General features: G+C 43.2%; 1 protein-coding gene across 1 annotated transcript in view; it reads left to right on the forward strand.

The window, feature by feature from the left end:
- Positions 1 to 5,083: 5,083 nt before the first annotated feature.
- LOC115054695 (histone deacetylase 4-like) overlaps positions 5,084 to 16,005 on the forward strand; it is a 45,401-nt gene continuing 34,479 nt past the window's right edge. The window contains exons 1-2 of the mRNA XM_029520023.1: positions 5,084 to 5,321; positions 7,506 to 7,774. Coding sequence (XP_029375883.1) covers positions 7,753 to 7,774 — 22 coding nt within the window. The 5' untranslated portion in view covers positions 5,084 to 5,321; positions 7,506 to 7,752. The remainder of the gene's footprint in view (positions 5,322 to 7,505; positions 7,775 to 16,005) is intronic.

Consider the following 16,005-nt stretch of genomic DNA (forward strand, 5'->3'; position numbering starts at 1 on the left):
CGTTTTAAATCTGATGTGAGTGAGAGATTTATAAACTCTCCATTCGGTTATGAGTAACGCTGGAAGAGGCTGTTGAACTTTCACTCTGGAAAGTTAGATGACATTAGTTACGACACTGGGTACAGCCGCTTTATTTCATCGATCTCTCACTGCTATTCATCGTTTTTTCTGGCCGTGGTGCCAGCAAAGGATTTCATTCAGCTCGTATTCACGAGTTAAATTTGGCCGTATGAATCACATTTTGAGATGTTTTTACAGCAGTGGGGATTTTGAAGGATGATACAAATACTGATGCAAGAACTGATATTTTGCCATCTGATTTAATTAATTCATTTTCAAATCATAACACGGCAAGAACTTACTGTTTTCCCCAGAAAAAGACTCTCAAACTGAGTTTAGAGTCATTAAATACCAGACTTAGGAAATTCTTTTAGACTTAGTAGCTGCTTGAGGCGATGTGGTCCATAAATAAAATTTAGAAAATGTCTCCAAAAATAAAAACTGTCTGGTCACACGAGAGGTTTGTGAACATCTTTGGTTCTAAACTTTCCAGACATGAACTTTAACAGCGATGCAAAGTAACTCATTCGTCATGTGCTTTGCTTAAGTTCAATTTTGACTTGTACTATAACTGTCCAATGACTTTAAGCAGATATTGAGATGATGGAATGATGCCTTTGGGTGTAGCAGCTCAGCACTTTTCTTGTTCCGAGTGCTTTCCATCATGGTTTTGTCTTCGTCCTTTGAATCTGCCTGTTTTTTTTTGTTTTTTTTTTTTAACCAAGGCGTTGTGGAAAAGCACATTGGGTGGGCTTCCTTCATCAGGACAGCAGAGACCAGGGGCGGCCCGTCATAACAACATTTCTCAGTTTATCACTCCTGCAACCTGGTTTACGTCTGAAAAGCACAACGCTCCGGGGTGCTGTTACTTTATAGGCACATACACATGGAAACGCACACCTCGCCTGACCAGGACATGGAGGCACATTTGTCTGCCACGGGTGTGTGTGTGTGTGTGTGCAGCACACGCACCTTTACACACTCACACATGTACGTACACACAAACAGTATCAGTAATAAGGCCTGGGAGCTGTTGCTGTGTGAGAGGTAATTACTCCATGCAGCTCAGTGAGGCTTTGATGGAAAGTTTTAGACTAACTGGCTCGACTGTAAGAAGCCTTGACTCTGCTTCTTTTTAACAAGAATTCTTTATGGCTCCTTTTTGCTCTCATTTCTCTCTTAAACACTCCAGTTTCATGGCACCCTGGAAAGATTTTATGTCTCGTTTTTAAATAAGAGCAAACTAACATTATGAAAAGGGCCTTAATTCACATAATCGCATCGATTCATGTCGGTTTCACCGTCCTATCGCATGTTGTTAAAATGCACTGTGAGATGTAACAAAATGTTTTCCTTTCTTGCTGGCAAAGTGAAGCCTCTTTATGACGCTGAGGTCTGCCTCCTTTGTCTGCACGCTGCATCTGACTCATGTGGGACCATGTTGGGTGAGACGACGGCTTCCCTTCTGAAACCACTAACAGCCAGTTCTGTGTGTATTGCAAGTGGTCTGGTCCACAGCCTGTGTGTGATGTGTCTGCGGTGGTAGCAGAACGGTAGTTTGTGCAGGCCCTACACGCTCGCCTGTTGACTTTCTTGCCTGATTTCTGCTCCTCTTCCAGCCGCTGGCCAAAAACACGGTGTATTTTTAGAACATCATTACTCAGGATCTGTGTTTTTAGCCAAAGCCATGTAAGGTACTTAGGCATAGTTGATTTTAAAGGCATCATGCTTCACATACGAGGACGTGTGCAAACCCATAACGGACATAAACCTGAAGTGGAAGGAGATGATAGCGACTCCACTGGATGCAGAATAGTTCAGCAAACATAATCAGTGATTTGGCACACCGGAGTGTGATGTTCACTGAATTGCAAATGTGCTGCTCTGGGCAATATAAGCCAATCTAATCCCTGCTTTGACATCACTGCTCTGGACACACTCACTCACACACACACACACACACACACTTTAGTGTTTAATGCATGTCTGCCTCAGCAAAAGCTCATAGACAAACAATACAGATGCAGATGCCCAGGAACAATTTGTGCTCCCTGACAGCACCAGTAGGAACTCTGTGCCTTTGTGTAGCGTGAGAGGATGATGTATGTTACATATAAAATGTATGATTTAGATATTTTTATGCAAAGAATCCAACTTAATTTATAAATGGATGCGTATTTTTTCGACTTTCTAAAGTTTTATTTCTTTTTTGCTTTGATAACACCGTTCACTAGTTTTGCTTCAACTCATCTACAACTTTTAGACTGATATTCAATTCAGTGCAGGCTAATTGTGCCCACAGGGTGATTCAGGTGATCCGCTGACCTTTTCTCTTGCGCAAACACAAGGCTGACATTTGTGGTTTTGGGTGCAGATTATATACAGTGCCAAATTCAATGTTCCGTGTTCCCCGGACGAATTACAGCAGCTTGGTTTATTGGTTAGCTTTTCATCTGATTAAAAAAATGTTCACTTTGCACATTAAGAAACTGACATCATTGCCATCAACCCTCAGCTTTATGTGGAGTTCCTGTTTCTTACTCATTAACTAGTGTTAGCAGGCTCAACATTATACATAATAGTGGTATGTTAACATACTTTATTCCAAATTGTGAGCATGCCAACATGCTTATGTGGGCATTTAGCTCAAAGCTCTGTGTGGCTGCACAAAATCTGCCAACATGGCTATGAATTCATACTTTTTTTTGGTAAATCATAGTCCCACATTTAGTACTTCTTGGGGAGAAGAGGATCAGTTTAGTTTTGAGGGCAGTTTCTTAGAAACTAAACGTAATCACTGAAAACAAGAACGTGACTTTTGTTTAAATTGGTATTCCCCCGTTAAATTATTTAAAAAAGAACGGCTCTTGTTCAGCATTAAAAATGAATATAAAGGTTGTGTGCTCTCTCTCAGAGATGTATGTTATGTTTGAAATTAAACACAACACACATGGAAGAAGATAGCCTGCAGCCATTCAACTCTGAGGCTTTAGCCCTAAAGAGCTGCTAACGCACAACATCAGAGATGCCTCCAAGACAGAGCGCCTTACGTAACCGATACTCCGAAGCTCATCCACAGAAATTATAATCCTCTGTTGCTATGGATACGGCTGTCCCAGCCGGCTTCCCCTGTACTCTAAATGAGGAGCGACCTCGATTAATAAATGCAAGTCGTCGCCCAGAAGCACAAAGCTGAGACTGAGTTAAAAAACGATTTTGAAAGCGAGCGCCGTGGACATGAACAGTAGTGGTGGAATTTAAAGCGATGACTTAAAAGTTAAAGTGAACAGAAATATTCCAAGTTACGCTGAGGATGAACTTCACTGTCTGAGGAAGATTAAGTGCAACAGTTGGTGTGAGAGCTGAGTGGCACCCGGGCATAAATCTGCGCCGCGATGAAACCTCAGTCATGTTTCAACAACTTTTTCTCTTTGCTGCGCTGGTTAATTCAGGGCTGGAATCAAGTCCTTCCTAGATTTCTCTATAAAATTCACTGAGCTGTCAAAGAAGCCTGGGGGGTAATGAAAGAGAGAAACCACTGAATGCAGCCTCAACTCTTAGCAGAGCCGTGTTGTCTACCTACACTTGGTGAATAATAACTCTGTGTCTTCCTGGAGATGTAGCCTGTATAGAAACCGGTTAACACATTCCAGTAATCAAGTCAGCTAAACCAGACGGTGCTGTTGCAGTTTTGCCTGTGGGTGGCTGCTCAGATGCAAAATCAAATATAAAGTAATGGAAATAAAAGCACATTAGATTAGAGGAAGCAGTGGGGAAGGCGTTTCATGTTGCAATGAGTGAGAATTGGATAAAAATGTTTGTTTCATTTTGCTGTTCCTGCTTATGGAAAAGAAGATTAGCGACGTCAGAGAGCTCACGCAGCAAACTGCTCTGCCATTGATAACTACAACACAAATGCTGTATTATTTTATTGAACATCGACAGATAAATAATATTTATCGAAAGCTTGTTTTGACTAAAATACATTTATAGAAACCAGATGTAACATCTCGTAAATGTGTTATTGAGTTAACCGGCACAAAAATCAACTTGTCGCAGTGATATTCTGATACAGAAGGAGATTAACTTATCATAAATTAAAAGATGATCAGAAACGCACCACTATGACTTTAGACTGTAATTATTGGATATGTTGTTGAGGATGAATGCACGAAAAGTTGTCACAAAGGTACTATGAAGTCACAATTAACAGAAAATGCATTATTGTATGAGTAAATAGGATGTTATAGATGAGATTTAAAAACACAATGCATACATGTAGTTGCAAAAAAAAAAAAAAAAAGTGAAAATAGAAGTGCAGAAATAAAACCCGAATGCACTGTGAAGCCGGATATGAATCCAAAAGAGCAGTTAGAGAAGATTTAAAACAACATAAAGATATTAAAAATAAAGTAGTGCCAGCATTAAACACTCAGGAAGTGCATGTCGGAATATTACAGTCATATTTCTCACAATGCAGACTCCGCCCAGGGACTTTTTTTTTTTTTTATAATTTTTTTCCCTTTTCAGTGACACAGCCATAATCACAACCTTACACACAGACACACACAGACACAGACACACACACAGACACACATCCTTGCAGATCATCACATTTTCAGCAGCCTAACTAACTCCGCCTCTGGTGAACGCTCCATGTGACGCTGGAACAAAAATCCAGTATGGCGGAATCTGTCAGGAGGAGATGATTTTTTGTTGTTGTTGTTGTTGTTGTTGTTGTTGTTGTTTTGTTTGAATTTTTTTACCCCCCCCATCTTTTTTTTTTTTTTTTTTTTTTACCCTCCTACCACCCCCTCTCCCTTCCTCCACCTCCTGGCGCTGAGACCTCCTCCTCCTCCCTTTTTTTTAACAGTGTAGGATGGGAGAGAAATAACCCCCCCCCTTCCCCCCCCCCACCCCCCCCCGGTGGGACGCATGTTGGGACGGCCTGGCCCCGTGTAGGTGAGCTGTGGTGCGTTTACGTGCAGTCGGGCGATGAGCGCGTATCCGCTTTCTGCTGTTGATATCCAGGCAGGGATGAGAGATGCACAGACGGGATTCATCAAAACAATGTCCGGCTGAAGTTTCCCCCTCCACCCCTCCACCCTTCCACCCTTCCACCCCCTCCATCCCACCACCCCTTCACCCTCAACCACCACCACCACCCTCAACAACCAACCTCCGCTCGGCTCCAGGGCTTCGGCTTCCCCGGATTATTTTTTTACCGACTTCCCCCTCCAGCTGAAGCGTGTTTACATCTGGTAGGAGCGATTTCACCTCTCTTTTTCCAAACAAACCATCCGGCTCCATTATTTTTTTAAAAGGACGGATTATTTCACTGTAGCAGGCGGGAAGTGTGTAAGGGTGTGTGTGTGTGTGTGTGTGTGTGTGTGTGTGTGTGTGCATGGGGGGGGGTGGACAGAAATGGACGGCCGATGTTTATTATAACGATTGTTGCTGAGCTATTTATAAGACACAGCCGAGCTTCGAGGGGTTTTAACGCAACATCGGAGTCCGTGTCGCCTTTGAGGACGTGATTTTGTCCGGAAAAGTGTGTTAAATGCAGCCAGCGGCCTGCTGTGGTGTGTGTGTGTGTGTGTGTGTGAATGGTTCGGGATGGGCGGTGGTAATTCTCTGCATGCGTCAATCCCTGTTTTTTTTTTTTTTTTTTTTTTTTTGTGAATGGGGGCGTCAGGGTTTGTGTTCAAGCTTCATGAAATCAGCATATCCGAGCTGCTTTTAAAAAGTGTGTCTGCACGCAGTGAACGCCTCACAGCAGCTGATTTTACTGTGTTTTTGTTTTTGAGTTGAGTTCAGCAGGCTTCTTCTGCTAACTGAGTAAAAAAGACCCCCCCCTCCCTCGTTTTTTTTTTTTTTTTTTTTTTTTTTTTTTTTTTAGGGGGGAGAGTTTAGCAGCTTGTGTTTACAAGTTATTTCTCCTATCGGGACCAGAAATACAGCCATCTTTGCAAATTTTAGTTTCATTTTCTGTCACAGCTTTTGGTGATAACCCATTTTCCAAGTGTGTGTGTGTGTGTGTGTGTGTGTGTGTGTGTGTGTGTGTGTGTGTGTGTTTTGTCATTTCTCCACTTTGGGCTTCAGGGCTTGTCTCTCCAGATCTGTCACCCTGAATCAGGCAATCTTTTTAGGGACAATGGCTGAGGACCCCGAACGCACATGAATGCCCCTCCTGAGACGGATGAGATGCCCTGGGAGAATGGTGTTGCATGAAGCCTGCCCCCTCTCCCGCCCCAGCCCCAACCCTGACCCAGGAGTGTCAGCTCCACACGCGTTCATAACCCCCACCCGCCCCTCCTTGTCTTGCTTTTCCATCACAAAGCGCAGGAGAGTGTGTGCACTGTGCAGTGACCGACTTTTTTGGGGGCAATTTGTCCCGAGGCTGTACTGTCTGGCTCTCGTCTTTACCCCCAGTGTCCCCCACAATACACACACACACACACACATACACATACGCATGTAGGACCTCTGAGACCTCCACAAACGCACATGCACACTGCCCCCCCCCCCCCCCCCCCCCCCCCCCTTGCCGACGCCCAACCCGCCTCGCCCTCCGGCAGTTTTGCCCCCTTTATATTTGTGGTGGTAAAGTCGACTTGATTCCTTGAGCTTGGGCCGTGATTACATCTGACACTCCTGCTCCCGGCTCAAGGAATTCAAGCTTTTCTCCAAAAAACAAAGAAAAGAACAATCGTTTATTTCAAGAAACAACAAAAAAACATTTATTCCTAAAAGAACCGGGAGAATCTGAGATTTCTGCTCAGTCTAAAGTTTGTGAAACCAAGACGACCTCTTGTCTGGAGTGAAAATAGTACGTCCAACTTTCCCCCCCACATAATTTTTTTATGTTAGAGCACCCTACTCAAAAAGAAACTGTCCGGAACAAGCAATTTATTGCATCACGGGTTGAAAGCTTCATGCAGTGTGAGCACGAGGTCGAACTTGAGGTTGTTTTATCCATGGCTCTGGTTCTTTCTACAGTATTTCACTTTTTTTGTGACGCAGCCAATGCTTCGTGTATCTCCAGTGTCATAAGACTGCATCTAAAATATGCGGTTGCATATTTCGCATTGAACACAATGTCACTGAGTGTTTTTGTCTTTGTTTTGAACTGTTTTCAAATGAACAAAACTTAATTAAAAGTGGCCCTCCCATGTGGGCCGTATGCTGCAAACGCAATTCAAGATTTCGTTCAACAGTTCTCGTCTCCAAATTGATATCCTTGAAAAATCAATACTCTAAATTACTGGAAAATCCAGCTGAGTGCGAGACACGAATAGGGACGCACCTATCCAGCTCTTTCTATCCTGACACAGATACTGATCCCTCAGCTCAGGACAGTGAACTGAGCATTTTGTCGTACAGGTTTAAAAAGTGGAAGCTCTGTGAACAAAAGCTGATGTGCCTCTTTTTGCCCTCTCTGATAGGTTCCAGTACGGGACGTCGTCTGCTGTTCTGATTGGACTAACCAAATCAAAAGCCTCATGGGGACTGGCTGCTGCTGGACGTCTGCTTCCTGTTTCCAGTCCTGAGGGTTTTTGAGCGTTGGATCAGCCTGAACGCACACAAAAACAGACTCACAAAAGTTTAGTTTTTTTTTTTTATTCATCACACAAACCCAGCTGGGTGCTCGATTGCTGTGCTGCGTGGACACACCTGACCCACTTGTCGGCGATGACATCACACACCCACCAAGGTAAGAGCTTTGTCACTGCTGTGCTAAAGACACACTTAGGATGAAGAGGCTATCTCACAATATGACTATGAGGTGAAAACAACAAGAGACAAGAACGACACATCCCGCTGAAACGTTTTGAATCCGTTCGTCGGTTTTATTCATCCAAATCTCTGATGTGTCAGCTGGATGGGTGGAGTTGGTCGTCTCAGTAAAGATCTTTAACATTCCAGGATGCTTTCAGTGCTGAGGGAAAAGTAAATGCTTCTCCGACATCGGCACAAAAACGATCTGAGTGAAAGAAAGCGTGAGTAGTGTGCGCTAAAACATTACAGCTGGAGTGAAAAATAAAAATAAAAATCCATTTTCTTGTAAGGAGGGTTTTGAAACTTGACAGAGAGGCAGGCGGTCAATGAAACATTAGCGCCATCTTCTCTGCATCTGCACCGAGGAAACAGCGATCCATCACTGCTGCATGCTGGGAATTTTCGCTGTTGTGCGGAGTAATGACAATTTAGCTCCTCGGTACGGTCGCATTTAGGGAAGTCTCAGTGGTTCTACATCTGCCACACTGATATATGTGAACGTTTTGATTAGGAACGCAGACAGATTGCAGCTCGCTAAAACGCAATAAAACATTTTAATCTGGTCTCATGGCTGTTAATTTGCCTGATTCAATATGAATGTGCTCTGGAGGGTGAAGGCAGGGGTGAGATGGAGGGGGGCACATGACACAGGCTCATTAAGAGAGTCTGCTTTCCTGTTTGACACCTAATCAAGCTCAGTTTAGAAGCTTTGGCTCTTGTTTTAGTGAGCTGATAAATAAATCGGTTTGCAGCTGGCAAAATGAAAAGGTTAGCTTTCTGCTCAGGTCTTTGTGGTACCTGACAGTGTCAACCATGTTTGCTTTGTACACCTGTGAGTGTGTGCACTATAAATACCGGAGCTGAGGTAACCACTGGGCCCCAAGGGATATGAACGGGCTGCGGCCTCAGCCGGCGCCTTCAGATCTTCACAATCTCTGTCGCTGATGTCGATGAGAGAGGGTAGTTTGGGATGTACGTGACTCTGGTGCAGACGTACCTCCTGTCCCTGTCCCTGAGCATGGCCAAGTGCATCACCTTGTTCTATCAACCTTGGCTTAGTGCGGCTGAGTAGCAGTCACTACAGCCCTTCATAATTCCAGCAGCCAGCGCTGGTGAAATGAATGCCCTAACACTAACATTGTGTTCAAAAATCATCACTTTGAAATGGATGCAGATGTACAGTGAGATCTGAGGGCTGAAGCCTGGGAGTCCTTAAAGGAGCCCTGCCTACTCTCAGAGTTAACTTTGTGAGAAATTTGAATGAACAAATACAATAAAATATCCCAAAAAGTCCCTGTGTTTATCTACATTTCTGCTGGGGCTTAAAATATATTTATGATGTTTAATTTTAAGGCTGTTCATTTGCAACTTGTCAGTTTTGCATTTTGAAAACTGAAAACTTGAAATTGAAGCTGTTGTGCAGACTCACAGTCTTCCCCTAATTAATTTCTGAGCTCATTAATCAGAAGTAATATGATTAGGATGGGTCTCGAAAGCTTTGAGAAGTCCTAAGATGGAGTTACGATATCTAAAATTATGGCTGCGAATGTATCTTAAGGTACTCAGTTGGAGTTGTTTACATCATTAACCTTAATTTGTTGGTATTGCTCTTCTGTAATGGGGACTCTTAAAAATATGGTTAAAATTGAAGCTGCTGGGACTGAGATATCCTAACTTTCTAACTTCTACATCCTCGTGCACCCCGTTTCCCATAATGCATCACACATTAGCTCGTTCACGATCCACCTCCCTGAAGAAACCGAGCTTCGTGTTCAAAAATGAGACAAAGCCGTGTGTGCTCTCCTCTCGGATCAGTCATTGCTTTTATTTTCTATAATTTTGTGAAATGATACAATTACTCTATCATTATTTTATCACAACACAATTCTGTTGGAAAAAGACAAACAGTGATATTGAGTCGATGCCCAGGGCCGAGCACAGCCAAGGCAGGAAACTTCATTCTTCCCTGCCCATTGGCTGCAGCAGCCGATAGCAGACAAACTAACCAGCTCCTGTCAAAATAAAATAAGATTTTTAAATTCCCACCCAGCCCTCCTCCTCTTCTCATCCCAGTGGAGGGTCTACCCAGGAGCTCCCTCATGTTACCTCACCTCTCACCAAAACAAGACTGGCTGTGATCTTTTTCTTTTTTTTTTTTCTTTTTCTTTTTTGTCTGAGTCCAGGAGAGACGACTCATACCTGCAGCTGCTGTTTCTCACTGCCTTGTTTTGCCTCTGAAAACCCTTCAGAGGAGACAATCTCGGCCCTCAGAGCGCTGCCAAGTGTGGGCGTCAATTTGAGGTGTTGCATCTCCCGTTTTTGAATGACAGCTAAGAGACAGTCTCGTTGGATGTCGGCGCAATGAGGGACACGGATACAGGCAGCCAAGACACATTTAAAGACATGAAATGTAAAGAATGTGCAGCATTTTGGCCTTGTGGCGCTTGTCTGGCTTGTCCTGTGGCTTTTTTTTTTTTTTTTTTTTTTTTTTGCTGAAATGTTTATGCCGGAGAAGTGAGACTATGCAGGGCGAGGAGTCTGTTCTGTCTGAAGGGACGCCTTGGTTTGATTTTCCTGTTGTAACTGTGCTTCAGAGAAACAGATATGAGGACATTGATCCTGTGGCTTCAGGTTGCACATTGTCTGCTGCCGTCACTGTTCAACTGAATTCATTTTACATTGAGTGCAATTAGACAACATTGGCTTTGTTCTCCGGGTGAACAATGAGACTTTCAGATCCACAGATTTGTTGTACTCCTGTATTTTCTGTGTAATTCAAAGCTGCCAACTTTTTATTTTTTTTTTGTTCTGAGCACTTATTTCCAATCACCTCCCAGCCCTGAGTGTGTGTGTGTGTGTCTGTGGCGGGTGTTTGCGAGCATGTCTGCATGTTTGTGTGCCATTTTGTAATCTGTAAATGAGCTTACCAGCACGCGTATTTTTGATCCAGGACTTACTCATTTTCTTTATTACAGCAGCAGTGGGATTTTTAGATTAAATATCATTTACCATAAATCTCTTCCTAGAAAAGTGAAATGCAAAACGCTTTGTTGGGTTTACGTTTCCCAGAACAAAAGAGGGTCAGGCTGATAAGGCCGTCACATCAGTCTTTTTGCAGGCATATCTGCAAACAGCCATGACAGAATATTTGCACAGGAGTGATTACTCTGTGTACCGAGAGCTTTAGCATATTAGCCTGCAAAATGTGTTTTGCACTTATGTTTAGCATTGGGCTAACACGTCAACCACGTTTGGTTGAGCTGCAACACTTTTGTTAGTTGCAGCTTGGGTCTATGGAAAGTACAGCATAATCATCAGAAACCCACACAGACTGCAGCTACTTGCTTGTTGAAAAATTTACAGTCAGTCAAAAAAAATGTTTTTAAATCACAGCAGCTCAGAGGAAATAATGAAGACCGGCGGCTCCATATGGAACAAGTCACCAGTGGTTTAATAATAAGTATGAAAATGATTTGAATCCCATGCTTTGACCAGCTGAGGCCTTCTGGCAGACGTCAGAGTGACGCCGCTCTTCAGTACCATATTCAAAACTCCAAATTCAACCACCATCAATGACCGGCAGCTCAACCACAGACCGAATGAACTGACGACTTGATTGCTATTTCTTTCTTCGTGCATTCGTAGACATTCACTGATAGGCCAGTGCGCAGAGAGTCGGGGAGTGACGCGTTGTCTTACCTGCTCAGAGCGCTTGTGCCCACAAGATACGCATTTAAATCATTTGGCTATCAGGTCGTCTCTCAGATGATGTAACAGCTCTGAAAAGAAACACAGCAGCCACATAGGACTGATTTAACAGCAATCAATACTAGAGATGTACTAAGATGGAATTTCAGAGCTGATTATCTGCTTGTTGTGGCTGCTAGAGATGGAGATACGATATTTATCTGACAAAAACACCACTGAGATCAGATGAGTCATTATTGATGGTCTCTGGTCGGTGTTGTTTATATTTTAAAGGGAAAGAAAAGAGTTAAATCCAGGAGTCAGTTTGTAAATAATTTCATTTATAGGGGCGTTATTTCCTCATCTTCTTCAGAATAATTGGCCCACAGCCGTCACTCATCTAAATTCTTTATTGTGCACCAAGCAGAAACTCACTTCACGTCCCCACTTTGAGTTTTGACGCAACTGTGAGTGAAAATGAGAAGATAAGTTTGAAAAAAGGTATCCGGCTTCCTGAGGTGTCTTATTAAAGAGGGAAGGTGATGCCACTCGCCGGCAATGATTTGTTTTTATCCGTCTTAGTCAGAAGTGCGCCGGCTCTCCAGGAAAGTCTGTTTACCACCGGAGCAAGAATCGGGTCTGCTCATGAGTCATGCTCACACATACACACAGAGGCCAATAAGTGGATGGCAAGTAAGCGCCAGGTATAGTAAGTGATTATTTGTGAATGGGAGTTTTGAACTTTGCAACGTTATGTGCAAAAAATTAAAAATTAACATCTTCCACGAACACTGTCGAAAGCACATCTTTGGCAGCATATAAACAGCATTGAGGCAAGATTTTTTTTTTTTTTACTGCATCTGTGTGGGTGTGAGCACCTTTTATGGCTCCGAACTGGTGAACTTGACACAGTGCTCCTTTCCTCGAAGGCTCAGCAGTATCTAGGTTACAAGCGCAACAGCTTCGATATAGCTTTGAAGCACAACAAAAACAGTGAGGAGAATAAAATAAAGTGCAATGAACACTAATGAGCTCAGTCAGGAGCTGGCATCCTTTTGGCTGGGAACCACACACAGCCTTTAGTCACCTGTAGATTTGTTGATCTGTTTATATACATTCATTTCTTATTCAAACTTACCAATCTTTGTTTACAGTCGTAAAAAAATTAGATTTTCAGAAGATGCCAGTTTTGTAGAATCTGTGCAGCTGACATTCTCCATCATCATTTTTAATCGCATGCAGTTGAGGGCTGGAGGAAAAATTGATTCTTGGATGCATCGCAATTCTCTCCTTAAAAAGCAGAAAAATCAACAATTGCACACTCTCAGAAATAGTCACTGTCATAGTGTGGAAAAAATAAATAAAATAAAAAAGAATTGATTTTAATTGATAGAACGGGACAGTGCATGTTGATTTGCTTTGATATGTACAGATGCTGGATTCTAACCAGGACTATTCTCGATGGCAGGTTGGTGTAGCGGATTGATTTCAAAATTCGATGTATCGATGATCTTTTGTATCATCTAATCGGAGCCCTCTGAATCGTAACCAACAGGATCCCGGTTCCTGATGCGGTTCCTCGACTGTGTTTTCTCAAAACACAAATACAAAGCATGAGTTGAAACTGGTGCTTGTATGGATGCATGTTTTTAAAAATGTATTTTTATGAGACCACAAACATTCATGAAACAAAGAGTGTATAAATGTTCTGGAGCTAAAAGTTTTGCGCTTTGGTAACCGACAGTGCGACAGATAAATTCTAAAATAATACCTTCAACGTGAGCTTATAGTTTATGGGCCCCTCAATCCACAGGTCCAAAGTCCACACTCCATCTGCACAATCTGCAGTTTGCAAAAGCTTTTCTGTCCATTTGAGCTTGTAAAATTAAAAGGAATATAATCATAAGTGTGTGACTTTTAGGCAGCTTAACCACATCAAACTGAAGGAATTCCACCGGAGCCCAGAACTGAGATTACTGTCACTGTTACTCTGCTGAGCGAGAGGTTGCTTCCTTCAGCGGGACTTCTTTGGCATGTTTTTCTTTTTCTTTGTGTCCTGGTTTGATTTAGCTTTTGCTTTGTTAATGTGGGCTTTTTTAAAATTTCCAATAGCTGCAGGAGGCCAAACTGAACGAGTAAAATATCATATTATGGTCCTAACTCAAGGCTTCGAGTGGACCACATTGATTATTTTGATGTTTTCCGCCTAAAAAAAGGCTTTTAATGAAACAGGCTTATTCCAGGGAAACAGTTTTATTGGGAGTGACACATGTATGTATGCATTTTGCTGTGATGTTGCTTCTTTTGCTGTTGTTGAGAACTTGACATGTAATCATTGAGTCCTCCACTCAAACCCCTCCGATCTTGGATTGAAGTTTCTGCTCCCACTCATGCCTGCTTGTCTTCGCGGTGAAGCTTTGAGTTTTAAAAATTCTAAAAAATCCCGCCGACAGTGTTGAGCTTCCTCTCTCTGGGTTCTCAGACTTTACGGGTGATTGTTGCTGTGATGGAAATCTAATCTTGTAGGTTTTATTAGGGCAAATTGTAATAAAATTTAGTCTTCCCCTGCTGCTGGTATTTACTTTTGGAATAAATTCAAACTTGACAATGTGAAAGATTTGGTTGTTATTTTCTGCTCTTGTGCTTTTTCCACTCTCGTGATTTTCTGAATTGTCATTTTTGCCAACCAGCAGCTTTAGATGCTAATCTCTGCAGAATAATTTGATGACCCATTTTTTTACCTCATGTGGACCATCTTTGGTTCCATCTTTTTGTTTAATGCTGCAGCAGAGTACACACCCAGATCTCTGGACGGCGATAAGTCTCAAGTATGGATTTGCTTTTTATTACTCCTGCCAGATACTATTAACTGGGCAGTGGTGGTGCGCAGATTTAAGGAACTGATTTGGGACAGGAAGATCACTAGCCTCACCGGCAGGTGAATGAAGAGTTCCCTTTCCCCCAGTAAGTGAAAGTGAGGGAACTGAGGTGCCCTTGAGCAAGACACATAATTCATAACTGCTCCAGTAGAGCTGCCATTGTAAGGCTGGTTGTGTGCCAGATGTTGAAAAGTGTAGAATAAAGTAAAAGGAAAAGGAAAAGCTTCTCTGCAGTGGTTGCCATTGGAGGTATGAGTAAAGAGCCGAAGTATACAGATGGATCGGGCATTAAATTAGCATTTCTCTCATCCAGCTCTCTATTCTAGACCCATTCAGTGACCCCTTTTCTTTCTTTTCTCCAAATGCATGCAATTACAGATCACGCTGCTTAAATTCAGGGGTGAAAGGGTTAAAAGCTTTCACTGCAATAAAGAGGGCCCGGCTTATCCCTGAGTCTATTTTTAGAAATGCACACACAAGATATGCTCACGTGCATTCACGGCGAACAAACAATCATTATTTTTGGGCTCCCGTGTTGATTCTCCGCTTTACGACTGAACGGCTTGTTGCTGTGTGTCGTGCAGCTAAAAATGGAGCACGGGACGAGCGCGTGCATGACACAAGTGCCGCCTCTTTTGTGCGGCGGTCATTGTGATCTGAGCCGTGAGCCTCATCATGGGTAATTTCAAGCCGTGTTGTCACGTTGGTCTGCCTGTCCACTTGTGCTGACATGTTGTTTCAGTCCTGCACAACCACGTAATGAAATTTTGGCAGATTGCAAAATGCACTTCAGCCGCGTGTTCCCACAGTGCCGCACCCTGCCTCCCTTTGCCGAACCCGGTGAACAGTCATGAGATTTCTGCCAGACGGTTTGGCAGTTCTGATCGCTCGTGGGCCACAAACTTGGCTGAACACAAGTAACAGTCCATCCCAGAACAAAGCCGGGGGGTCTCGGTCCTGCTTGACCCCGTACACGCAAGCTCTGCTTTGTCCTTGTGCAAACAGGGTGCAGCACCCACCTCGTCTCTCTGCGCCCATCCCCCCTCTGAAAACAAACACCTAATCATGGATTTTACTCTGGTACATAAAGGAAACTGTTTTAATTGGTGGTAGGACACAGACGGCAGAGAGGAAACATGAGCTAATGAAAGGAATGGGACGCATCTTTTGTCCCTGTGTCTTTTGTCCCGTCCCAGCTGAGAAACTGGATACACTGTGTTCTGCCAACGAGCTGTCAGCGGCAATTACAGTTTACACTGCTGCCTCGGAGCCCCATCCTTGTGCCTTTTGACATGGCGCTCCGTTAGGGCTTGACGCGAAGCACGGATTGTCTGGCGTTGTCATCCGTGATGCGGTTGGTTGAACCAAAGTTTGTCAAGCCGTGAAACATACGAGCGTTTAACAAAAGTCCAGAAAAATATATCAAATATTCAACAATGTACCTGTTACTCTGTATGCGTAGTAGCTGCAGAGCAACTGTCATCTCACATATTGTGGGTGTTTGTTGTTGTAAGGCATTAGGCCAAGCTAACAAGGCTTTTACAGTTGCATCACAAATCTCCTAGCAACCGAGTGTAGCACCATCGTGGACTGTGTGGAA

This window comes from Echeneis naucrates, chromosome 2, assembly GCF_900963305.1.
Source record: "Echeneis naucrates chromosome 2, fEcheNa1.1, whole genome shotgun sequence".
In the NCBI taxonomy this organism is placed as follows: Eukaryota; Metazoa; Chordata; class Actinopteri; order Carangiformes; family Echeneidae; genus Echeneis; species Echeneis naucrates.